Raw genomic sequence first — 26,721 nt, forward strand, 5'->3', positions numbered from 1 at the left:
TACTTGGTTACCATTTTACCTTCTATATTTTTACATAATCACCAACCTTTCTTTTTTACACCCAGGTATCATTTCATCACATTTGTTGCATATTTGGGTGTTTCGGTGTGACAGTCAGTCCACTGTTCACCGGGAAAAAGTGGACGGTAAATGTTGTTTAGCTGATTCCCCTCTAGTCTATCGCTTCAATGTCAAGAGAAGCTAGGGAAGATAGTCTTCGAGTAGCTTTGTGAAAAATTCAACAAATAAATCATACATAGATGCTTTGAATTTTACAAGTAAAAGCTTGGTGTGGAGTAGTTTTATCTGTTAGTCACTGAAGGGCTGACTTTTGCATAATAAATGCAGACTTTATGGGAAAGTGGGGCAATCATCTTAGTCGCACCCACATGAAGGTGCTAACAGAGAGTGAAAACCATGATAAAGTTCCTTAGTGGAACAGCAATAAGTCTAAGAACTTACAACAATAAAATACATGACTCATGGTGGACAGAGTACTTAGCTCAAGGTGACTTTGAACCGTTTACACTGAAATGCAGTGTGGGGAAGCTCAAAGCAATCATACTACGCGCCGATAGAAAAGGCAGCCGTCTGTTTTTGAACTTCATGAATAATGTCACAGCTAAATGATATCAGTACGTGGATTAAGGTTAAAAAATAAAGTCCGAAATTATTATAAAAAGTCATTCACCAGGGTTGTGAAGATTTACAGCACCAGAATTTAATGCTTATTCATTTTTCTCATCTGATATTCGTCACAACCACTATGACGTTAGTGACATTTCGCGAAAATAAACAATATAAAACTGACAGAATATTCATAAACAAATAATTCTAGTTTATCTTGTACTTCACTAAAGGCATCAGTAAAGCGAGACAGCGAACCAGTCCCAGGTATCGATAAGGAAGGCAATGAACTAGTCCCAGGTATCGATAAGGAAGGCAATGAACCAGTCCCAGGTATCGATAAGGAAGGCAATGAATCAGTCCCTGGTATTGAGAAGGAAGACAATGAACCAGTCCCAGGTATCGATAAGGAAGGCAATGAACCAGTCCCTGCTATCGATAAGGAAGGCAATGAACCAGTCCCAGGTATCGATAAGGAACGCAATGAACCAGTCCCTGGTATTGATAAGGAAGACAATGAACCAGTTCTTGCTATCGATAAGGAAGGCAATGAACCAGTCCCTGGTATTGATAAGGAAGACAATGAACCAGTTCCTCTCATCGAGAATAAAGGCAGCAAGCCACTGTTTATTACATATTTCGAAAGTGTTGTCTACAAATACCCATTTCTTAATTCTCGTCGAAGAATAATAGAGAAATTCAAAATAGTTATTTTTCAAAACTCACCGTCCTGTTACCTCATAGCGTAACGTGAAGAAAACACACGCTTAAAATTTCAGTATTCAGTTATAAAACAACTGTTTTCCGTAACTCTAGTTATTAAAACGTTTTTTCAAATAATTTAACGTGTGTAAAAGAAACACTTGTCTGTTACTAATCCAGTAGCGGAAAGGTTGGCTGTGACATCACCACATCACACTCGTGGCACAGAAATATAAATAATTTGCACGACTAAAAGAAACTAATTTTAATATTAAAACTACTCATTTGTTTCTAAACCGTTCTTTATCAGTGGGACTTAAATATTGGATAATCTGAGTTTTTGCTTGTTACAACACTGAGCGTAAAACAATGACCAAACTAACAGGTTTAGACCACCGAACTTCTAGGTAAAGTACAAGGAAGTCCCCCAAATTATTTGTTGGATTAACTACAATATTTTACTTTCTCTTTCGTGTGGCTCATATTTAAACCAAGAAATCATGGACTCACTAACAATTTTAAAAATGAATTAATTTCCAAATTACACAACACTGAACTCTGCGCACAGAGGGTATTGAAATTTGAATTTTATCATTTCAACTCGAGTGACGTACGGTTGAGCCACTAGGGAGCACAACACTAGATTAAACATTATATACTTTATGAAGTTTATTTTATGTTTGAAATCTTAGACCGAATTAACACAACGAGGTTTAGTGCAATAACGATTTATTTTTTTGAAATCAACGTGACAGTAATAATACTTGTTATAAAAAATATATCGATAGGTAACAGTGATAGATGTAGCTATTAAAACATAACATAATAATAAAAATTAAATCGATCTATATTTGCAATAAAATATAACGAGCATAGCCCTACATTCATATCCTTAATACCACCACAGTGGTTTAGTTTTGTAATATCTAACACACTTTCGGAAAATTGCCTAACATAAACCTATGTGATTACAAAGAGGTTTTATTTAGGCTGAAAAAAATATTAACTTTAAATGAAAATGTTTGAAAATTTCCATTATTGCATTGATATCGGAAATATTAAATATTTTAAAAGAAAAACAGTACGCATATCAGAAAATAAATATCTTTAGTGTGTGCATCGTTGTTTATGGTGTGTGAGTAGCTTACGACATTGTTTTAGTAATACAAACAACATTTTAGCTTATCTGATATTTGGTATATCGGCTGAAACCACAAAATTAACTTTCATCATTAACTACTTCGCATTCTAAGGCACTATTAATTAATCCTTCAGTACGATGTTTAGTTTTAATATTAGAAATACAATGCTGATATGTTTACATACATTCATAGAAAGAAATAAGTAATCGAATTGTACAATCAATGTTTTACTACACTGATGTCAACATAACTCATGCTATAAAAACACAACGATTTTGGATTAAATTTAATTTAAGATGAACGTATTTTAAGAATAAGTATAGTACAGGTATCACAGTTACACAATATAGCAGACATCAACTTCACTTATTTTGCAATAAAAGAATAATAACACGATAACACGGCGTTTGAAAAATTAGTTACCTAAACAAATTACGCGATATTATTCACAGTAAAATATCCATCCTAAATTGTATTACATTTACATCGTTCAACCTAATCTGAAAATTTAATTTATCAATTCCAATAAAAGTAGGCATTTTATTTCTAGTTTGCACCTACTTAATTTTTTCTATTTACCGATATGCATTTGTTCAGAAATGCGTTAAGCCTAAAAAAAATAGCGTTATGCATACCACTGATGCGTCAAACTCGAAAATATCTTAAAAGAAGATCAAAGTACGCTCTTATAGTGACACCTTTCTTCAAATTACTGAATAAGGTTATTTAGTAAAGTATCTTTGAACATAAAAATTGTGCTTGTATGTCAAAAATGAAAGGAACATTAATTACAAAGAATTAACGTAAAGTAAAAATAAACAGGAATAATAAAAGTTTTAGTGACTTTTGTGTTCACGAGAAATTGCTGAAAAAATATTTCTATATTTATTTTTGCTTATTGTTCAGAGACAATTTTTGATGCTGTACTATTCTGCCATAAGAAAAAGCGACATAAAAATATTATTTTTTAAATAAAAGGCACACTCAAGTATTGTCTCTTTTAAGAAAAAGCGACATAAAAAATATTATTTTTTAAATAAAAGGCACACTCAGGTATTGTCTCTTTTAAGAAAAAACGAAAGATTTTAAGGCACACGGCACATGCTGATGACTTATATTGAAATCTTACAGCTTTACGAACTTGAAAAGAAAGACATAATTTATAATTGTAAAAGGCACATAATATTCTGTTTTTTCTTTCAAGTTTACACCAATAGTGTAAATTAAATTATTTAATTATATTTATTCTATTTAGATAAAGTTCCATTGTATTACAATAGCTATAGTAAGGCTTAGCTTTGGTGTAAGTATCTAGATAAAGTTTCATTGTATTACGATCAACTAGGGTAAGGCTTAGTTTTAGTATATCTATGTAAGATTTCATTGTATTACAATAATTAGGGCAAGGCTTAGCTTTAGTATAAGTAGCTAAAAGTTCATTGTATTATAATTAACTAAGGTAAGGCTTAAATTTAATGGAATTATTTAGGTAATGTTTTATTGTATTAAAACTAACCAGGTAAGTCTTGTCATTAGTTTAATGTTCGAGTGAGGGTTTGTTTTATTACAGTTTTCAGGTAACGTTTTTACTGTAGTGTAATAATGTAAAGTCGGATTTAGTTTTAATATGATGTACTAAATTCAATTTCATTTAGATAAGTCTTAACCGTAGTTACGTAAATTAGGCTTAATGTCAACAAAAGTATGTATGAAAAATACATTTTTGGAAAAAGAATATAAAATTATCTGCACCATATTTATTCTTTAAAATAAATTCTAGGAAAAATTTGATTTTTTTTTATGAAATACTTAGATAACACTAATGTTTCTTTGTAGAAGTTTTTAGCTCAGAACGTCTGTCACAAGCTTGTATAACGCAAAGAAAGAAATTAATAAACCGTGCTGTGAATCACACAACCACTAGTTATATAAATCGTATGTTAAGAAACGTGATGCGTATATGTATTTAGTTTCGTTTTTGATAATATCTTCAAACGTTGTTGGTGGTAACTGAAACATTCATTCTTCATCTATCTTCAGTTCTCTTTGCTGTAAACAAACAAAAATAAAGTTAGATATATTCTAACAGGCCGTTATGTATTCAATAAAACATTGTCACACCATTAGTTTATGAACTTTAACCAACAAAAATGAATTATTTTTGGTCTATGTCGTTATTACGCTACAATATCGCTGTGTTGGTTCAAAACATCACAACCAGTTTATACAATATCAAGTCCAGAAGTTTCAACATTGATTTCTTTTAACGACTGATTTATCTTATTAAATAAATAACTTGGATAGCCAAGACTTACCACCGATGATGGAGGGCGGGGAGTCTTCTTTATTTCACCATCAGTTGGTGGCCGATATACGGGGGCTGAAGGAACGCTTTGACGACGAAAACCTTGATCTTCCTTGCTGTAGCCCCCTTTAGCGGAGGAAACTGCGGATTCTTCATCACGGTTTCCCTTGGTTGTAGACTTGTGTACAAAACATGGAGGAAGTAATAACAACTTATCAATAAATATATTCTAGTTACACATTAATCTAAAAAAGGAAAGTTTATTTGTTAAAAGAAGCCACCGTTACTTGATTCTACAGAATTACCAACTTGTGTCTGTAATTCGTGATGACGAGAAACCCACTTGAAGTAAAACGTATCTCAAGACTGTTGGTATGGATATTAAAACTTTTACTAAAATAAAATAGAGAACAACGACTTTCTTAGGTCTTTGTTAACCTGAAGAAGATCGAAACGTCGTTCTATACTTTATTGTTTTAATATCCATACCAGCCGTCTTGAGATACATTTTTGTGTCGCGTTACTTTCTTACATATTTAGTTTTAAAGGGTATTTTTATTTGTGGAAAATTTCTAAGACTCTTTGTTGTTGTCCCTACTGACCAGAATGAAGGCAATTAGTCAGTAACACCCTCTCACTTACTACCCACAGGTTAAAGTGTATTTTTGCGGTATCACATGGATTAGAATAAGACTCATCAACTCCGAAATCCAGAGATCTACTACAGGGCTAATTTGTTTCCAGTAAAATAGTGTGTGTGTGTGTGTGGAGGACTAATACATATGTATAAACATATAATATACTGTTGAAATAATTCAATCACAACAGTGAAGTTGGAAACACCATAATGATGTTAATAAATGCCGTAAAAGGAACATAGTTACTTACGTCATTAGGCGATATTCTGTTAATTCTTCCGTTCATAAGTTTGACGACAATTGCTGTCATTATAACTAGCACGATCATTAAGACGAAAACTCCAACCACGACACCGAAAATAACAGGAGTAAAGTCAAATGAATTATCTGAAAAACAAAACAAACAACAATACATGAAACATGTAAAAATATTTATTGGAACTACTGAAAGAGATATTTAATTTTAACATGTAACTAGACGATTAAGTTAGTACTAACACCTATATTTAGAAATATATGAATGTTCATGTTATTTATTATACTGTTTTACTGCTTAGGCTTAACTGATTTATGATAATGTATCATAACACAATCGTACATAATATAGAATATCAGTTGCATTTAAGACCATGTTTTATAAGATTATACCTAATTTTTAATGCTGTGTAAAGCAATATATATGTATATATATATATATGAATATTTACGATTTAGCGCTACCCTCATTTAACGTTCATATCAATGAAATTAATTTACTAACTTACCAGCTGGCGCTGGGGTAGTAGTGGTGGTGGTTGACAGTCGAACTAGTGTAAGTTGATTTCCATTTAGGTCTGTTAGTTTCAGCTCTCCACTGTTGATTTTGTTCATAAGTTCATCTACGGAGTCTTGAAGGGAAGACTCACTGATGATAATGTTACTGTCATTGTAAGGCACGAGCCCAAACTTTACGTCTATACTGCCTGTTATAAGACAAAGAAAAAAAAAAACATTCGCCAAAATCAGTGTTTATACTGTTTCTTATAAAACGAAGAAATAATAACATTCACAAATATTATCGTCTATACTGTCTGTTATAACTCGAATAAATAACATCGTTCTACGAATGCACGTTAGTCTAATTACTGACGAACACTACGGACTTGTGGGTAAGGGTTTGAAACTATAGACATGTTTGTTTGTTTGTTTTTAATTTCGCGCAAAGCTACTCGAGGGCTATCTGCGCTAGCCGTCCTTAATTTAGCAGTGTAAGGCTAGAGGAAAAGCAGTTAGTCATCACCATCCACTGCCAACTCTTGGGCTACTCTTTTACCAACGAATAGTGGGATTGACCGTTACATTATAACGCCCCCACGGCTGACACGGCGAGCATGTTTGGTGTGATGGGGATTCGAAGTTGAACGCCTTAACCCACCTGACCATGCCGGGCCTGAAACTATAGACATGATGCTCAATTTTCGTCTGACAGTAATACTTTTATTCCAGTGTTAAAATTATTAATTTCATTACACTACATCATTCGACAATTTAAATTTGGTGATCATGAGTTGTAGGTTTTTTAACATTAAGTCATTTAGTAGGTTTATATCGGTATAACTTGTGATTCTTACTAATACATAAAATACGTGCGAAAGAAAATGCAAACATGTAACAGTAAAGGCCTGGCATGGCCAGGTGGGTTAAGGCGTTCAACTCGTAATCTGAGGGCCGTGGGTTCGAATCCCCGTCGCACCAACATGCTCTCCATTTCAACTGTGGGGGGCGTTATAATGTGACGGTCAATCCAAATGTTCGTTGGTAAAAGAGTAGCCTAAGAGTTGGCGGTGGATGGTGATGATCTGGTGCCTTCCCTCTAGTCTTACACTGCTAAATTAGGGACGGCTAGCGCAGATAGCTCTCGAGTAGCTTTGCGCGGAATTAAAATAAAACAAAACAAACAAACAAAAGTAACAGTAAAAATTAATGATAAATTATTCATTAAACACAAGTAATTACGAGTTTTTAAAAAGTCAAGATAAGATTCAACTTGTTAAAAAAAAAAAAAAAACCTGACCTTCGAAGTAACAGGACATACTGTTCAAATTACTTGAATTGATTATCTAATGTCGTGTTATCAACAATACAATCTGAACGTCTTCATCTTTCGTTCCCCACTCATAAAGCTTAACAATACACTGTCGTTAAGGGACTGCAGCAGTATTTTTAAATTATACAATTTGATATAAAAACTGTTTGTTTAGTTTGTATAAGAGCATTTGTACTACCAAATTTTTTTTCTAAATGTACGTGCAGTTCACGGGGTGATTCAGTGGCAGATCCTGAACAATTCTGATTATTGGGACTGTTCATATAGGGGTACTACTGTCACATTCTATAAAAACATATAAATTGCATATTAGTTAGTTAGTTTAGTTGTTGTTTAGCGCAAAGCTATACAATAGATTATATTTGCTCTGCCCACCACGGGTATCAAGACCCGATTTCTAACGTTGTAAATTCGCAGATGTGCCGCGATGTCACTAGGGGACATATCGTGTATTATCCCTAAGCCTATTTTTTTTAGCTACTTGTTTTAAATAACGAACTTCTATCTTTAAATTATTATAATAATACTATAAATATAAGTATAAAAAATATACACCTTATAGTAGGTGACCCGGGTGTTTTACCGCAGATAATTTTTCTTTAAAAGATAAGTTAGGCCTGTTGAAAAATTCAATCGTATCTGTTAATGGGAAATTAAATCTTAAACTTAAAAGTATTTTAATGTTCGTGTTCAATTGTTATATGTTTGTATTTTTTGTACGTCGTACAAATTGATTGAACGATCTATTTTCATAGCCCTTGTGTAGCTTTGCGCAAAATTCCAGAAAACAAACAAACAATCTTTATTCATATATTTACCAACTATGGCTGCTCAACCAAACGAAAACTGTCAGTAAATCGTAGTTCGCTTGTAATTTGTACATATATATTTGAATATGTTTGATGGACTACAAATTTGCAGTAAAAAAGTAAACAGTTTTAGTTATAAACATAACGTAATGACTAAGGAGATTTAACTGTTAAGACTGAATTAATTAAACGGTGGGAAAAAGATACGAAAACTTTATTCTGAAATTATATTTTGAAGAAGACGGTAAATAATTTACAATCGGAATTCGACACACAGAAAACACAATTATTTTACCTCCAATTACCTGTCAATATATGAAAATAGTAAAATCAGGGTAAGAGTTAACGGCGTCGCTAGGCGTTGTCATACGGTGGTCCTTCCCCCAATCGAATCTCCAGTTGGTGTTTTGAAAAATCAAGATAGAAAACCATGGTCGATATCATAATGAAACGCCAACAATTCCTGCGAATTCTGGACCCGAGCCCCGATTCTTTTTTTGCACCTAGCGACGCCTTCCGGTAAGGGTAAACTTGTGGTATGGGAAACCCGATAACCAAAGTGACACAACTATTTTCTCCAAACATACCTGGAAATATATCGAAGTAGTAGAAACAAGGTAACGGTAATCTCATGGCGAGGGACAGCTGACTGATAAAGTAATCTATGAGAGAATCTTTCTGGTCTCCGACAATGGTATAAAAATCTTCTGCTATTTTGATGAACACATCTAGTGTTGTGGGTGGGGTTGTCGATGGAGGTCTCTTCGAGGAGGAGGATGCTGAGATGGTCGTTGGCACGTGCTGTTCCTTTTCTGTAGTAGGTTCGGCAGTTGTTGTTGGCTTGATGGTAGTACGTTTATTGGTTGTTGTTGGTAGCTCATTTGTGGTAGGTTTAGCTGTGGTTGTTAATAGTTCACTTGTGGTAGGTTTAGTTGTTGTTGGTGACTCAGTTGTGGTAAGTTTAGCTGTGGTTGTTGGTAGCTCAGTTGTGGTAGGTTTAGCTGTAGTTGATAGCACAGTGGTAGTAGATTTAGCTGTAGTTGTTGGTAGCTCAGTTGTGGTAGGTTTAGCTGTAGTTGGTAGCACAGTGGTAGTAGATTTAGCTGTAGTTGTTGGTAGCTCAGTTGTGGTAGGTTTAGCTGTAGTTGGTAGCACAGTGGTAGTAGGTTTAGCTGTAGTTGTTGGTAGCACAGTGGTAGTAGGTTCAGCGGTTGTTGTGGCTGGTTCGGTAGTTGTTTCTATAGTTACTGCAGACGTTGTTGAAGCTAGTATAAATTTTTCAAATTTGTTATCTGTTGTTGGTAATTCAGTGGTAGACGTAATGGCCTCAGTTGTGGATTTCGTTGTTGAGTCCATATCTTGCAAAATAGCCCTATAAACAAAGGTATAATACATTTATTTTGATCGCAGTTTCTAAGTTTACCACACACTATTGAGATAAATGTTTACTTACCCACAGTAACTGACACCAGTACATTTACAAGTCAGGGTGAGATAAGTGTTTACTCACTTGCGCTAACTGACAGCAGTACAATCACAAGACAAGGTGAGATTAAAAGTTACTTACCCGAAGTAACCAAGTTCGGTACATTTACAAGTCAAGGTTCCTGTGGTTAGATCCAGACTAGCTTCGACACATACATCAGTATTCCAACTTCCGGTAGACACATCCAAGAGCCCACACTAAGGAAGTATGAAAACATGAATTGTAATGAATACACTAACACACTCTCTGTGTAGTTTCTCGTCAGAAATTATTTGACTGCTTTCTTTATACGTCGTATAATTTTATAAGTTAGATATATATATAGAACAACTGGATATAAGATAATTTATTAAGGTATTAATAATCCTTTGTTAATAGCGTTTCGCATTAAACATTTCAGTCACAGATGATGGGCTCGGCATTGCTAGGTAGTTAGGGCGTTCGATTAATAATCTGAGGGGTGATCACTAATTGCCTCTCCTCTAGTGTTACATTGCTAAATTAGGGACGACTAGAGCAGATAGCCCTCGTGTAGCTTTGCGCGAAATTAGAAAAAAACACCAAACAAACAAATAACACAGACAATGTGCAAGTGGATTAATGAAGAAAAACTGAGGACAATTATATTCAAACAGAAATCATGTTGATACACACTGGATACAAAAATAAAATAAAATAAATGTCTGAAGCATGCATATCAAACTCGGCTTCATAAAGACACTAATCTCACATGTGTCATGTTAAAATAAAGACGCTAATCACACGTGATATATTAAAACAAAGACACTAATCTCACACTTGTCATCTTAAAATAAAAAACAGTAATCTCACACCTGTCATGTTCAAATAAAGACAGTAATCTCATACTTGTTACGTTAAAATAAATACACTAATCTCACGTGTCATGTTACAATAAAAACGCTAATCACACACGGATCTTGTTTAAATAAAGACACTATACTCACACGTGTCATGTTAAAATAAAGACATTAATCTCACACGTGTCATATTAAAATAAAGACACTAATCTCACACATGTCATGTTAAAATAAAAAGACCAATCTCAGTGTTATGTTAAAATAAGGACACTAATCTCATACGTGTCATGTTAAAATAAAAACATTAATCTCACGTGTCATGTTAAACTAAAGACAGTAATCTGACACATGTCATGGTAAAATAAAGACACTAATCTCACACGTGTCATGTTAAAATAAAGATACTAATCTCACACGTGTCATGTTAAAATAAAGACATTAATCTGACGTGTCATGTTAAGATAAAGACACTAATCTGAAACGTGCCATGTTAAAATAAAGAAACTAATCTCACACGTGTCATGTTAAAATAATTATACTAATCTCACACTTGTCACGTCAGAACAAATACACTAATCTTATGTGTCATGTTATAATAAAGACGCTAATCTCACACGTGTCATGTTAAAATAAAGACATTAATCACACGTGTCACATATCACTTAGCCACTATGTTTGGAAAGGGTCGGTCATTCGATTTTGATTTGGTTTCAATTTTGCAAAAAAGATACACAAGGGAAATTTACGCTAGCCGTCTGTAATTTAACAGTGTAAGACTAGAGGGAAAGCAGCTAGTCATCACCACCCACTGCGAACTATTGGGTTACTCTTTTATCAACGAATAACGGGATTGATCATTACATATAATGTCCACACTGTAGAAAGGGCGAGAATGTTTTGATATGAACGGGTATTCGAATCCGTAACCCTCAGATTACGAGTCAGGCTTCCTAACTATTATCGTAAATTGGCCAGGAGGAAAGCGATACAAAACAGGCATTAGTCTTACCGACACTTGGTTAGGACTTATTTCTTTATTTTCCACTTGTAATGTTAAGGTCAGAGGTGATGACAGCTCATTCACAACTATCTGATGACCAGTGACTGGATTAAAGAGCTGGATTTGTAGCAAAGGACCTAAAAGAACACTTCCACCAATCACAGCAGCTGTTTCAAGAGCTACTTCGGCTGAACCAATACAAGCACCGTAACATGTAGTCGAATCGCATGGCCAACTTCGATAAGAGTTAACAAGATCTGTTCCAAGATTTACCTGCAAAAAATGACATAATAATTTGATAATACTCTTAACACTATTAACTTTTTTCCTACCTATTAATTTCTGGTTCATTTGTCCATAACATACCAAATCCCTAACCAAACAATCCCTGTTTTAATTACTACTGACAGAAGTATCTATCTTAACTCTCCCTAACACAGCACTCCCTGTTTCAACTGTTACTAATAGAACTATATGTCTTAACCCTCCCTAATAAAACACTCTCTGTTTTAATTACTACTAATAGAACTATATGTTTTAACCCTCCCTAATACAACACTCCCTGTTTTAATTGTTACTAAGAAAATCCTAAACAGTATCAAAATGTAGTATTGATACAGCTTATTCCACTTTGACTTCATATCAGCTGTGGTTATAACGTTATTTATTGATTTGTATCTTGTTTTTGTTATTAGAACATTGACAATGTTACATATCTATCAGAACCTAAATAACTAACACAGAGTCATACCCAATTCTGATCTCCGTCCATGGATGCTAGAAACAGATGCTGCTCAACTAGTGCGTCAAACTCTATCTTCTCACTTTGAAGAGCGGCGACAGAGGTCGCGCTAGTCGCTGGATGCTCTCCTACAACAAGATACTGACACATTCCGGCCAAGTATTTGTTTATGGACTGGAGCAGGAGATTTATTTCTGATATTATAGGCGAATCCAGCACCGAGTAGGAGTCCATTCCCAGGAGGACATCAACCTGGAATTCACAAGTTTAGCAGATAAACAGTCGTATCCAAAAATATGTATTTCGTTTTTTTCCTTAATGTCCCCATCACAAGTAATAGAATGTCATTTTTTATGAAAATGGATTGACTGGTTTATATTTCTCAGTTTGATAGTCATACAGGTGAAACGTCTGTCTTATACAATGCTTATATATTAATTTTGTATTCTGTAGACTTGTATCATGGACTGAAAGGAGTTATAATCTGGATTACCTGGGATATTCTGTAGATGTGTATCATGGACTTAAAGGAGTTGTAACCTGGAGTACCTGGGACGTTCTGTACTCTTGTATCATGGACTGAAAGGGACAATCGTGTCCTTCTCAGTTTGAGTAAGAAATAACTGAAATTTTAAGTGTCTTGTCTGTCATGATTTACAAATAGTGGTAATACAAATTATCCATATAATAACATTAACACATAATTTCCCCTAGTTTTCTGTTGTTTCGACAGTTAACAAACAGAGCATGTTTCCCTCTGATCATAGAGATATTACAGTCTTGTCTTAAACTTATCATAAACACATGAACTGGTGTACTAGTTTAACAAAACATCGACCAAGTATTCCGCCAAAGTGTTTGGTGATTTTTGTGCAATGATACTCAAGGTTATATTTAGTAATTAAACAAGGTTTAAATGGAGCAACTTTGGTAAAAAGAAGTTTCCAGTTAAACCAGTGAATAAAGACAATTACTCGATAAAATACTATACAAATCAAGACAGGAAACTTTTTAACACACCGTTTCTGGATCCATCGGCGAAATACTCGATTCAGTTTGTCGTTTCGTTCGAATGGTTCTCAACTTAGTAGAAAGAAGCCGTCTCATTGGTCCAGCTACAACATGAACAAAGTATAACACTTTCTAAACACCATTTCTTCTTCAAACCATTAATATTTGACATTTGAACGACTTGTCACTATTAATAGATGGGATGTTTAATATATAGAGAAAAATCTCTACACTGTAATCCAATGAAAGGAATCTTCTAACATTGGTTCAGTGAACTTATTAGAAGATTTTAAAAAAATGGTAAAGAAACAATACAGGTGCCACAATAATCTCGTGCATTTTGTAATATGTCATTACCAGGTAAAATACGGCCAACAATACTTATATCAAAGTTTCACAAGCTGTCCAAACTGATACTAATACTTTATGGGAAACATCTTATGATCTATATAAAAAGATAATTTGTTAATAACTCAGTCTGTGTAAAGTTTATTGTACCATAGGAGAAAGTGTTAATAACTCATCTGTATAAAGTTTGTTGTATCATATGATAGAGTTTTAATAACTCAGACAATATAAAGTTTACTGTATCATATGATAAATGTTAATAACACATTCTATATAAAGTTTACTGTACCATATGATAAATTATTAAAAACTCAGACTATATAAAGTTTACTGTATCATATGATAAATGTTAATAACACATTCTATATAAAGTTTACTGTACCATATGATAAATTATTAAAAACTCAGTCAATGTAAAGATTACTGTATCATATGATAAAGTGTTAATAACTCGGACTCTGTAAAATTTACTGTATCATATAACAAAGTCTTAATAATGGAGTCATGTAAAGTTCACTGTATCATAGTATAAGGTGTTAATAATTCAGTTAATGTATAGTTTACTGTATCATATGATAAAGTGTAATAACTCAGTTACTGTACAGTTTTCTGTACTATATGATAAAGTGTTAATAAGTCAGTTTATGTAAAGTTTAGTGTACCATATTATATTATTATAGTGTTAATAATTTAGTCTCTGTAGAGTTTACTGTACCATATGAGAAGGTGTTAATAACTCAGTCAGTGTAGAGTTTACTGTACCACATGATAACATTTTAATGACTAAGCCTATGTTGTTTGTGTTTTTAAGAAAAGCAGTTTTCTCAATGAAATCTCTATAGAACTACTAATGACCAGAAGCTAAGTTTCAAGAAAATCCCATTGCAACTGTCACTGTAGGTACTTCATTTGTTTAATCGTATACGAGTCACTGGAGGTATTTAACTTCATCAACTCTACAGAAGTCACTGTAGGTATTTCATTTCTTTAACTGTACAAAAATCACTGTAGGTACTTCATTCCTTTAACTGTACAAAAGTCACTGTAGGTACATCGTTCTTTAACTTTACAAAAGTTACTGTAGGCACTTCACTTCTTTGACTGTACAAAAATCACTTTAGGTATTTCATTCCTTTAAACTTACAAAACTCACTGTAGGTACTTTATTCCTGTCACCGTACAGACGTCACCATATGTAGTTCATTCCTTTAACAGTACAGAAGTCACTGTAGGTACTTCACTCCTTCAAGTGATTCCTGATTAAGTAAGATATATTCTTAAAAATTTCCAATAAAATCCGGGTTTTAAATGGTTATGTCAGAAATCTGTAAGTGTACCATAAGTGTTTACTATTTTTGAGCTAAAGAGAGAAACTTACTACTGGAAGAAGACACACTTAGGACCTGTAAAAGAGACGATACAAGACTTTTCTGGTTTTCCATAGTGACGTCACGGATAGATCTAGGCGGGATTGTGTGGATAGTGATATCCAAGAGAGTAAGAACGTTACTGGTCAGAGAAGTGCTTACTGGATCCATTCTCAATCTAATAGAATAGTCAGTCAAACATGAGAATATTAACGACATATTTTCATGTAGTGAAAAGTGAGAGTACAGAACTGTTTGTTTTTTTCAACAATGGGCATGTGTTCATTTCACGTACTACAGATAACAGTCTAAAAGTTTTTATCAAGAGCTAAAGAAAGGTATTTCCAATCAAAGAAATTACTTTGTAAGACCAGAACTTAAGTTGTTTACAAGTTTCTTACACTGATATAAATAGTTTTCATAGTTATCGAGTGTACAACTTTTTCGGGGAATACAAATAATGACAGCTATACAATGAGAAAGACAAGAAATTAGTGATGCATTCAAATGCGTTGATATAAATGATTCAAGAGATTTGTCGTTGAACCAAGTAAATCGACTAATGAAATCCAATGGATTTTTTGAACTGACCAATGAAATCCAATGGAATTTTTAAATTGACCAATGAAATTCAATGGAGTTTTTAAATCGACGAATAAAATCCAGTGTATATTTTTCCCCGTCAAGCAGGTCAAGAATTGAACAAATGTCTGGTTACCCAGTTTCGTATATTTCAGTTATTCTGTCTACAACATCTTGAAATAAGGTCAGCGAGCGATTGGCTAATTCTCCATACTGGTCGTCACTCAGAGTCAATGCTGCTGCTCTGGCAATGGAGAGAGCTCGTGTGTTGTCTCCTGCATATACATAAGAAGAAAAGACGAAAGATAAGTAAAGGTTGACAACAATAGTAAAGAACTGTTAAAATTAGATGTACGTTTAAAATAGACATTAAAATCTGGACGACTTCAAACGATTGTTATCATTCTAATCTTATTCTTACATTTTATTTTAACCGTTTGGCACAAATTACTTTGAATAGATTTGCTAAATAGCCCTTTCTCTGAAATGCTACATGTTTATAGTTTAAAAAGGTAAAAAAATAAAACTAAGATTTTAAAGAAGAGACATAAACGGTTCTTTGTTGTAGTCTGATATGTTTAAATAATATAAACAACTACATCCTGCAGACATAAAGAGTTCTTTCTTGTGGTGCGATACTTCGTGAAAATACTTTACCCAGATTCAGGTACTGAGAAACTGTTTGATTCAAAAGTTCAAAGTATTCCGGTGAGAACGATGAGATGGTGGTGACACTGGTGTCAGTGGTGGTACATGAATCAAAAATATCACACACTTTAACTTGGACTATAACGTCAGAAGTCTGGCCCGGGACTGTGTAGACGAGAATAATAAGAGTTATTAACCGGCAAGCAACTTTTTAAAAATTTATTTTGTAGTTTCTCATAAGCCGTATGCTTATATATATTTATATCATATATTCTTTGTTTAGAACAAGCAATATTTGTTGGATTTTTTAAAGATTTTAACCCCCAGGAAGAAGAACGTCTTGAAGTATAGGTGGCGCCTCAGAAAACGTAGCGATTGGAGTTGTTACGTCTCGTTCAGAGAGTCGGTAGGAAAACATAAATGTTAGTGGATAATCTCCAGGGGTATCCCTCCAGCCTCCTGACGCATCCAGAGTAAACTTTGTAAGTAAAGCGTTTCCCGATGATGGCTCTACCTATTGGATATTAAAAACATAAGCAAAGGGGATAAGTAAGAACAGATTGAGAATATTTTTAGAATAAAGTTATAAAAAAGCGACCTCTATTCTCTAGATAATAATAACAAAAAATATTTCTGTTAACATTTCGACATTGTCGTATCACCAGGACAAGTAATCGATTTAATACGTTACTGAAACAAATATTTAAAATTATTTTCTTGAAAATGTGTTTTTTTTTTCATATCATTATTATCAATTTTATAAATCCTTCCAGTGTGAACTGTACGTTTTGAGAAACATCGATTACGTTCTTTTGTTGTTGAGCCTAAAGTTTAAAGAAGGTCATATTTGTTACGCCTATCACAGTTATCGAAATCCGGTTTTTAGAGTTCTAAGCCTTCAAACATTACCACTGAAAGGACACAGACTTAGAAGTTAATATAATTTTTATAACCTAAAATTTTCATAACAACTTTATTAGGTTAACTGTAATTAACAAAAAAAAAACTCATTTAAGTTGATAAAAACATATATATTAAAGATATAACTTCACCTCTAACGGGGGTCCAATCGGTGGGTTGTTAGTTTCTATAATAATATCCGCATAGCCTGTTTCTCCGCCATCCATTGGTTCTGCCACTAGACGAAACTTGTAGAGGGCACCACCCAAGAGACCCTGCCACTGAGAATTAGCAGCTGGAATTACAAGAGGAAAGGGACGATCCACTAATGCGCTCATGAAATACTTAGGTTTCACTGATGGCGTCACTCCCTCGAGGCCGACCGTGGCATATTCTGAAATTATCAATAAAAAGCTGACAAGTAACAAAAGAAAACAAAACACAAAAACATATACATATTTTGTTTTTGAATCATTTTTTTTTATAAATTGGTTTGATGAAAAACAAAAATTATGTTATTTTTTTCCATTTTCTTTTTGTGTTATTAAGCATAAAGCTACACACTGGGCTCTTTGCCCTTAGCAAATATCGAAGCCCAAATTTTAAAGTGAAAAGCCTTAAGACTTACTGAACCCAAAACCACCAGAAAGCTCTTCATTTTCAATTAATAAATCATGTATTTTTAACAGTTCAATACAAAAACGTGAACTATTGTGTTTTATTTAGGAACATTGTTAGAGATAACTGTAGATTTTTGTAGAGTTAATCTTGACGATAACTGAACTAAGAAAAATCAAGGTTTTGATTATCACAAATTATATTTATAAACCTAAAATAATCAAAACAATTCTCAAAGTTATATTCGTTGTTTTTTTCAATAAAATGTAAGGAAATTTTGTTTGTAAATTTACAGATAATCATTTGTGGCTTTTTAAAACGCCTGCAGACCCTTGCGTTGTCCTGGTATTCGATGCATACTTCAATCTATCTTTTCTAGTCCAATGAGAGTGTAGTAGCCACTGTATCTGTTCAGTGTTGTTTTTTTTTTGACACAGCCACCCGAGAGCAATTTCAGTTATTTGTCCCTAACTTGGAAGTGATAGACTAGAGGTAAGACAGCTAGTAAATACCACCTACCGCCAACTCTTGGTCTACTCTTTAATCGACGAATATTGGAACTGACTCTCATATTATAACTCCCCTAAGTCTGAAAAGACATCCATGTTCGGTGATGGGATTCGAACCTGCAACCTACATATTACGATTCGAACACCCTAACCTCCAGGCCATGCCAGACCTCGCAATTAATGGATTTGTAGTTCAAACTGACGTAAACTGAACTCGTTTAACATATGTTTAAAAGGAAGCTAATTTCATCTGTAAAAAAAAATATATTTTGAGAGTATATTAAAGTCTGCTATAACCAGTACTATAAAAAATAAACCAAATTAAAATATAACCTTTCCTATGATTATAAGCGTATTTTATTAGGACAAATTCAATCACTGTGGATATCTTATATAATATGTCAGATATATTTGTTAGACAACTAGCCACAAGAAAGTAAGAAAAAAATCACCCCAATTAAAAGGGCAAGCATGTCCGAGGAACGAGATTCGAAAATACGACCGGCATATTGCTATTCGAACGCCCTCTAACCACCAGGCACGCCTATAGAGTAAATATTTTCGTTAACATAGCTTCCACACACACACACACTTCTCAAGAAGGACGTTATTATTGCTGTAAGTCGTGTGTTAATATTACTTCTACCTCCATTTTAATACACCCATAGCAATGTGCAATTTCAACCATTAAACTCACCCTTCTCTATGACTACTTCCCACTGAAGTGTGACATTTCCTCTACTTGTGACGTAAGTGTCCACGATAATTTTGTCGGTGGGGTTAACTCGATCAGCTTTTCTCTTCTTTACGTAGATAACAGGCAACTCCCCCTGACGGACGACTACAGTGGCTTGGCTATCGTCTTTCTTAGAGTCTTTAGAAACCTCCAGGGTGATAATGTATCTATATTGTAAATAGATAAACTTCAAATTCTAACTTAACATTTTCAGATAAAGTCTCGTTAACTACAAAATCAAACAAACAGGATCATGTGACACATTCATGACCTCACGATACTTACATTTTTCTGGTTCGTAAATACTTCTTAGAACTACACGTAATACGTCTCTCCGCCAGTTGGAAATGAACGATCTTTGTTTGTACGGAAGCACAAACTACAGAGTGGGCTATTAATGATCTGCTCATCGCTGATATTGAAACCTGGAGGCCCGGCATAGCAAAGCGTGTTAAGGCATGCGACTCGTAATCTGAGGGTCACGGGTTCGCATCCCCGTCGCGCCAAACATGCTCGCCCTTTCAGCCGTGGGGGCGTTATAATGTGACCGTCAATCTCATTATTCGTTGGTAAAAGAGTAGCCCAAGAGTAGGTGGTGAGTGGTGATGACTAGCTGCTTTCCCTTTAGTCTTACACTGCTAAATTAGGGACGGCTAGCACAGATAGCCCTCGAGTAGCTTTGTGCGATATTCAAAACAAACAAACGTTGAAACCTGGTTTTTAGCGTTATAAGTTCCCAAGATTACCGCTGAACCATCATTTTTTTTGTTGAATGTCGTGAACAAGCTACTCGAAGATTATCTGGGCAAGCCGCCCTAATTTAGAAGTTACAGACTAACATAAGGCAGCTAGTCTACACTACCCATTGCCAACTCTGGCTATTCTTTACCAGCTACAATAGGAATTGTCCGTCATATTATAACCGCCCCCACAACTGGAAGAGCGATCATGTTTGGCATTGAGATTGAAGCCCGCAGTTCTCAGATTGTGAGTTAAGTACCCTAATCATGAGACCGAGGGACAAAGGAGTAATAAATCATATCATTTTAAACATTTCTTCTTTAATTTGTGGGAAATCATAAAAATAAAATTTATTCCGCGTGAAAACGACAATAATGATCAAGTAGGTATTGTGAAATACAATAAATTTACACTTTCACTTTTAGTAGCACGTGGTGAAAAACGTATTCATACTGAACAGTAGAGAGACAGTAACCATAGACAATTTTATGAACCACACGTACAACTAAACGACTCAACCTTTTCTATCAGAGTGAATATCCATCAGCTTGTTTTTGTATTAACAACATGAGTCTCGAAGAGTGTGAACCATTTGTTAGTGTGCCGACCACAAATTTCAGGTTTTGGAGCTGAAGGAGAGTTATATGAATGACAGTCAAGTTATTCTATTCAGTTGGGCAACAGTAGACGAATAGCGGATGGTATTCACCAGCGGCTTTTCCTGTGATCGAACAGTTTAAAATTAGGGACAACTAGCGCAGATATCCATCGAGTATCTTTACGTGAAATTTAACAGACGATAAAGAAATATAGAAAATATAACAATAACCAGTAATATGATAAAAAAAGAAAACAGTCTATTTGATAATATAATTGTTATGTGACATACCTGAATCTAGCGGAGGAGTACCTGGACTTTCTTAGTACACAGTCTCTTACAGAATATTCAACACACTAACGAGGTACTTAATCAGTACCGTAGCCTTAGTTTGCCAGTAGTCTCAGTTTAGGAACTACTGGTTTATTAAATGTTAATAAACTAAATGCTTGTTCCTTTGAATCTTGTCTTGTTTTATGTTAACTCTTTTATTATTTGCACATTATTATACTGATGTTATTTCCGATTCTCACAAAATTGTATAAAGCTAACAACTAACAAAAACAAAACATTCTGACGAACTATTCAGCCAATAAAATTACAATAAACAAAGCAAAAACGTATCAAACGATTTAAAAATGTAAGCGTTATTAAACTAGTCATGTAAATTTTTAAACCGTCATTACTTTTCAACTGTACGACAGGTAACTTTTGTTTTGTTTGTTTGTGAATTTTACGGAAGTCTACTGGAGGTTTATCTGTGCTAAACGTCTCTGATTTGGCAGTGACAAACTGAAGGAAGGCAGTTAGTCAACAACACCCACCACCAATTCTCGAGCTACTCTTTTATTAACGATAAGTGACATTCACTATCAACAGGTCACAATAGAAGAAATTATTAAATGTTCACAATTATGATAACTGTTAGCATGAAATGTTCTATTGTTAAACTTCAGTAGAAAGAATCAATAATATCATGATGTCCACAGTCATAGTAATTTAATATTAATATAAGATATTCTGTTGTTGAACTTCAATACATTTTATAACTCACGTGTTAGGTTGAAGCATTCCTTGTGGAACAGTAAGGACTTGGTCGTTTACCAACACATCCTCACCAAAACAAGATGTATTCGAGGACGATTCGTCCGTGCAAGACCATAACATCTGGAGTTGACCACTAGAAAAGCTAGGATCATAAGATAGAGTACCGTCCAGTTTGAAAGGTGTTTGGTCTCCGACAACGAGGTTGGAAATACTAATGACAGCTTGTAGGTTCACTCGTTTTACGCTAAAAAGCTGTGCTACTTCGTTCCACTGGCTTTCACTGCTAACAGTTGACACTATAATTATAATAAACATACATCATGTTTCTCTCTCTCTCATTGTTCGGTTGTGCTGCTTTGCTCATCTATTTATCTATCTCTTTTATATAATACCTACCAGTCACCGAAATGTTGTAAAGAATTCCCGACCGGAGAACACCTTCAGGGATCGTGGCTCGACTTCCAATAAGTCCCGTTAAATCAACTGTTGCTGGGGAAATGGACCAAGTGAACTGAAAATAGAAACAATACGTTATAACTTAAGATGAAGTTGACAATAAGGACAATATGATTATGTCCTTATCATATCACAATAGATAAATTACAAGATGGACGTTCATAGGTTTTTCCTCATATATATATATACATACATACATGTATATTAATGCACAATAAGACCTTCCACTAGTATCACTTATTGAAATGAAATACTTTAGTTGTCATATGTTGGAGTGAGGACATTTCATTATGTGATGCATTTTATGAATTTACAACGTGACGCCAATGTCATGTCATGCTATTTCATTATAACCTTATACATTGTTATATCTCATTGTTTGCATGTTTCACTCTGAAACTACATTTAGTTTTCGAATGTTTTTCTCGTAAATATTAGTTCTCTTATGATTACTGTTTTTCAGGCTTACTTGAAGTTTTGTTGTTGATGCATTAAGATCACCACAGACGTCAACGATTACGTTAAACGTGACGTCACACAAAGGATGGACAAGAGTTGGTCCTTGTAGACTGAGAGCCAGTGGTGTGGTTGTGCGTTTCACTTCGTGAACAGAAGGAAGGAAAGATTCCCCTCCAAAACGATTTGTAGCTGTGACTAGTACTACATAGACGGCGCTTTCTGCTAGCTAGAATAAATAAATAATGATTAATTAAAGATGAATTGGAAACTAAAGTTTGTGATGTTTTAAAAGCGAGATTGAATAATTTAAATATATCGTTTCGAATATGGAAAAAAATCATACTGACCATAAAAGGCTTCTAAAGAAGAAAGTTAAGCCTTATTTGTAATTGTAAATATAAAAAGTACTAAACAAACATGAATTACAACAAGACTGAAGTAATGAACGTTGACTGTTTTCAATGCCCAGTGTTCACAGATGAAGAGTTGTTTCTTTCTGTAATAACATGATTGACAGCATGTTTCTTTACGTACAGCTCTTGATAAACACAGTTTTACATATTTTGTTTTGTCTTGTTATTAGGCCTATCTGGTATATTTATTTGTGTGATCACAAAATGAAGTTAACATTGGCAAGGATAAAATTAAGGACAGTTAGGTTATTTGATGTATAAGACAGGTAAATTACTTGATGTTTCAACATGCTTTAAAACTAGATATATCCTTACCGTAGTTAAGGATGAGCTATTTTGACACTGAATATGTCCATATTCTAGTTATAGATGAGTTATTTTGACAATTAATATGTCCTAATCCCAGTTACGGATGAACTGTTTTGACACATATTATATGCCTTACCCTAGTTACAGATAAGCTGTATAGACAATTAATATGCCCTTATCCTATTTATGGATGAATTGTTTAGACACTGGATATGCCCTTATCCTAGTTATAGATGAGCTGTTTTGACACTAGATATGTCCTTATCCTAGTTATGAATGAACTGTTTAGACATTGGACATGTCATTACCTAGTTATGGATGAGTTATTTTGACACTGAATATGTCCTTACCCTAGTTATGGATGAAGTGTTTTGACATTGATTATGTCCTTATCATAGTTATGGATGAGCTGTTTTGACACTGAATACGTCCTTATCCTAGTTATAGATGATCTGTTTTGACACTGAATATGTCCTTACCCTAGTTATGGATGAGCTGTTTTGACACTGAATACGTCCTTATCCTAGTTATAGATGATCTGTTTTGACACTGGATATGTCTTTTTCCCAGTTAGGGATGAGCTGTTTTTATACTTGATATGTCTTCATGGATAGTCAGTAAGTAGTAAGTGTGTTTTGTGTAATGAAATTGTGGGGAAATTTAATAAATGAACGACTGTTTATTTTATTTTGTAAGGTAGGCCTATTTCTTCGTGAACTTATGCAATTTGTGGTGAAAGAAATAAAACGTTTTCCATTACTTCAAGTGTGCTGGACTTTACATCATATTTACCGAATGATAGAAAATAACTCACTTAACAACAGACACCGTTACAATAATATAAATAGACTTGTAACTGTCTGACATGTTACTGATATTAAATTAGACCTTAGTGGTTCTTAAAGTTTCCAGGAGAAAATAAAATGAAAATGATGGAGCATTACTCACGATGTCACTTGAGAATGTTATGTCCTTCGGGTCACCCACTGTGCTCTGTTGTGAAATTTCTTTTTGCAAAGAGTGAAGGTTATAAAACACAGCAGGGTCTTTAAGAAGAAAAAATAATAATATTTTATCACGTTTATTGTAAACAGTATGTAAACACTTACGTGACACACACACACACATAAGCAGTTTGAAAGACGAAACTTGTAACGAGTAAATAATTAACTAAGAAATAAACAACAACAACAACAAAATGAAAGCAAGTTGATAATAATGACAAAAAAACGTGACGTCCATTACATGATGTAATGTAAGGTGACACTTAATTTACTTATTTCTGTTTATAATTATAAAAAGGAATCAATCTTCGATATAACACTGGTAGAAAGCAAGACATTTGGCTCAAATTTTTTATTGATTGCCTAGTTAATAAGATTAACTGCAGTTAAAATTATGTTAATAAAGCTGTGTATCCTTTTTATTCTTCCCTGATGTACGTGTTGGAGATCTGCAGTGAAAGGATATTAAAACATAAATCTACTGTGACAGAGACAAAACAACAGTTAAACAAAGTTAAACAGATATCGGTTAAAATCAGATAAACTTCACTGCTTTGTTGTTACAATATTAAATATGTATTATTTAATATTGTTAAATATCTAGTGAAATTAGAAAAGATATAAACCAAACGATTTGAAACTTCAATAAACTCATTAACCACAAAAAATGAAATTATCTTAAACATTTTTTTTAGTTTAATATATACTCTTCAAAAAAAGAAACGCAAAAGGGACATTTTTTTATTTTAAAGAGAAATATATGTAATAACGTTACAAGCTCAGAGTTTGTAACTCTAGTGTTTGAGGCACTAATTATCAGACCAAAATGACAATAAAAGTAGTGCACTTTGAAAACGGAGGAAAACAACGGATTTTTCGCCAAAACACATGCGTGTCCAATAAATTTGTTTGAGAGATCTGCATGTTCTGCAAGTGCAACATGTGCAAAATCCCTATAAAAGTGACGGGTTCTCGGTTTCCATAGCTCAGTGTTAAGCCACCGACACGCAATACAGTTACGCTAAGACTGAGTGAAGCACAATGCAACAACGTCATTGATCGCTTGGAAGCAGGCGAATCTCGATCAGATGTTGCCAGAGCTGTGAATGTCCACCCAAGCACCATCACAAGGCTATGGAATCGTCACCAACAACATGGATCAACTCGTGACCGTCCACGATCTGGCAGACCTCGTGTGACCACGCCCGCACAAGATCGCTACATCCGGTTACGTCACCTTCGGGATAGGACCACCACTGCGACGTCTACTGCCTCAACCATACCAGGGCTGCGTAGGATTTCCGATCAGACTGTACGCAACCGTCGACCAGATTCTTAGGCCCCATGTGCAACCCATCATGGTGAACGTCAACGCCGTTTTTCAACATGACAACGCCCGTCCTCACAGATCCCGACTCACCAGTGTCTTCTTGAGACACCACAACATCAACGTTCTTCTCTGGCCCTCCAGATCACCAGATTTAAACCCCATCGAACATCTTTGGGACGAGTTGGACCGACGTTTGCGACGGCGACAACCTCAACCGCAGACTCTACCTCAGCTTGCAGCAGCTTTGCAGGCTGAGTGGACAGCCATTCCACAGGATGTGATTCGTCATCTCATCGCTTCCATGGACAGGAGATGCCAAGCAGTTATTGATGCTCACGGGGGGCATACTCGTTATTGACGTTGAGTGATGTTAAACTTCACCTAGTGAACGTGGACTTCGCCTTTGCAGACTTTGGATGTTCAGCAGTGAATGTGCAAAGTTTCACACATGTCATACAGAACTACCCGGAATAAACTTGTTAACAATTTGTCTCAAACTTTGCCTTTTGTGTTTCTTTTTTTGATGAGTATATATTTAAATATATTAACAATAAGATTCAATATGAACACGACCTACTGATTTATGCTAATTAGATAGTTAGGGCAGGTAAAATTTTAACACAAAAAATTGTAAAAACTTACAAATTTAAAAAAAAAATATTTTCATATTCACAACGTTTCGGGCTGAGACACATTTCCTCTGGCAACTTCAACTCACCAAAGGAATGGTGTCCCAGCCCGTATTTGTTGTAAACATTAAAATATCTAATTATGTCGATTTCGTAATGCTACAGCATGATTTTAAATTATGTTCCACGTAAATATTTAGTTTTATTTACATGCTATTAAAATAACACAATAATTTTGTTTGTTAAAATGTTATATAATTGACTACAGTTATATCGCTAGCGTAACGTGTTTTAATCAATATTGTTGTTTTATTAAGTTAGATACGTGTAGTATAGTTATATAGTGAAAAAGTAGATATAATTTCTCATATTTTTTAAGTTGATTTTACCTTACACTTCATTCTACATTAATTTACCTGCAGTGTCTGTTGGAAAAATACTCCAGAAATAATCCATTTCGTGACAAGCGTCAGCTGTGACGTCAACTACCTTAATGGTGATGTCTCCATCACACACTTCTTTTGGACCATTCAGCTCAAAGTAAGGGGTTAACTGGTAAACAGGAAATGAACTAATATAAATGTTACAAACATAAATCAGTTTCAATTTGAATACATTTATAAGACAACGGTTTGTCAGTCCTCCCTGTCTCCATAGCATT

At 34.3% G+C, this 26,721-nt stretch overlaps 1 protein-coding gene across 2 annotated transcripts in view; it reads right to left on the minus strand.

Moving 5' to 3' along the window:
- Positions 1-2,049: 2,049 nt before the first annotated feature.
- LOC143225368 (uncharacterized) overlaps positions 2,050-26,721 on the minus strand; it is a 102,003-nt gene continuing 77,331 nt past the window's right edge. For both annotated transcript variants that reach the window (XM_076454630.1, XM_076454631.1), the window contains 20 exons: positions 26,477-26,612; positions 24,046-24,143; positions 22,386-22,601; positions 21,857-21,971; positions 21,468-21,756; positions 19,036-19,241; positions 17,364-17,605; positions 16,633-16,825; positions 16,321-16,476; positions 15,800-15,938; positions 15,093-15,259; positions 13,376-13,470; positions 12,365-12,607; positions 11,623-11,886; positions 9,877-9,992; positions 8,897-9,681; positions 6,179-6,376; positions 5,665-5,801; positions 4,787-4,954; positions 2,050-4,520 (listed from right to left, as the gene is read on the minus strand). In XM_076454630.1, the coding sequence (XP_076310745.1) occupies positions 4,491-4,520; positions 4,787-4,954; positions 5,665-5,801; positions 6,179-6,376; positions 8,897-9,681; positions 9,877-9,992; positions 11,623-11,886; positions 12,365-12,607; positions 13,376-13,470; positions 15,093-15,259; positions 15,800-15,938; positions 16,321-16,476; positions 16,633-16,825; positions 17,364-17,605; positions 19,036-19,241; positions 21,468-21,756; positions 21,857-21,971; positions 22,386-22,601; positions 24,046-24,143; positions 26,477-26,612 (3,993 nt within the window). In that variant the 3' untranslated portion in view covers positions 2,050-4,490. The remainder of the gene's footprint in view (positions 4,521-4,786; positions 4,955-5,664; positions 5,802-6,178; positions 6,377-8,896; positions 9,682-9,876; positions 9,993-11,622; positions 11,887-12,364; positions 12,608-13,375; positions 13,471-15,092; positions 15,260-15,799; positions 15,939-16,320; positions 16,477-16,632; positions 16,826-17,363; positions 17,606-19,035; positions 19,242-21,467; positions 21,757-21,856; positions 21,972-22,385; positions 22,602-24,045; positions 24,144-26,476; positions 26,613-26,721) is intronic.

The sequence above is a fragment of the Tachypleus tridentatus genome, chromosome 9 (genome assembly GCF_004210375.1).
Source record: "Tachypleus tridentatus isolate NWPU-2018 chromosome 9, ASM421037v1, whole genome shotgun sequence".
NCBI lineage: Eukaryota > Metazoa > Arthropoda > Merostomata > Xiphosura > Limulidae > Tachypleus > Tachypleus tridentatus.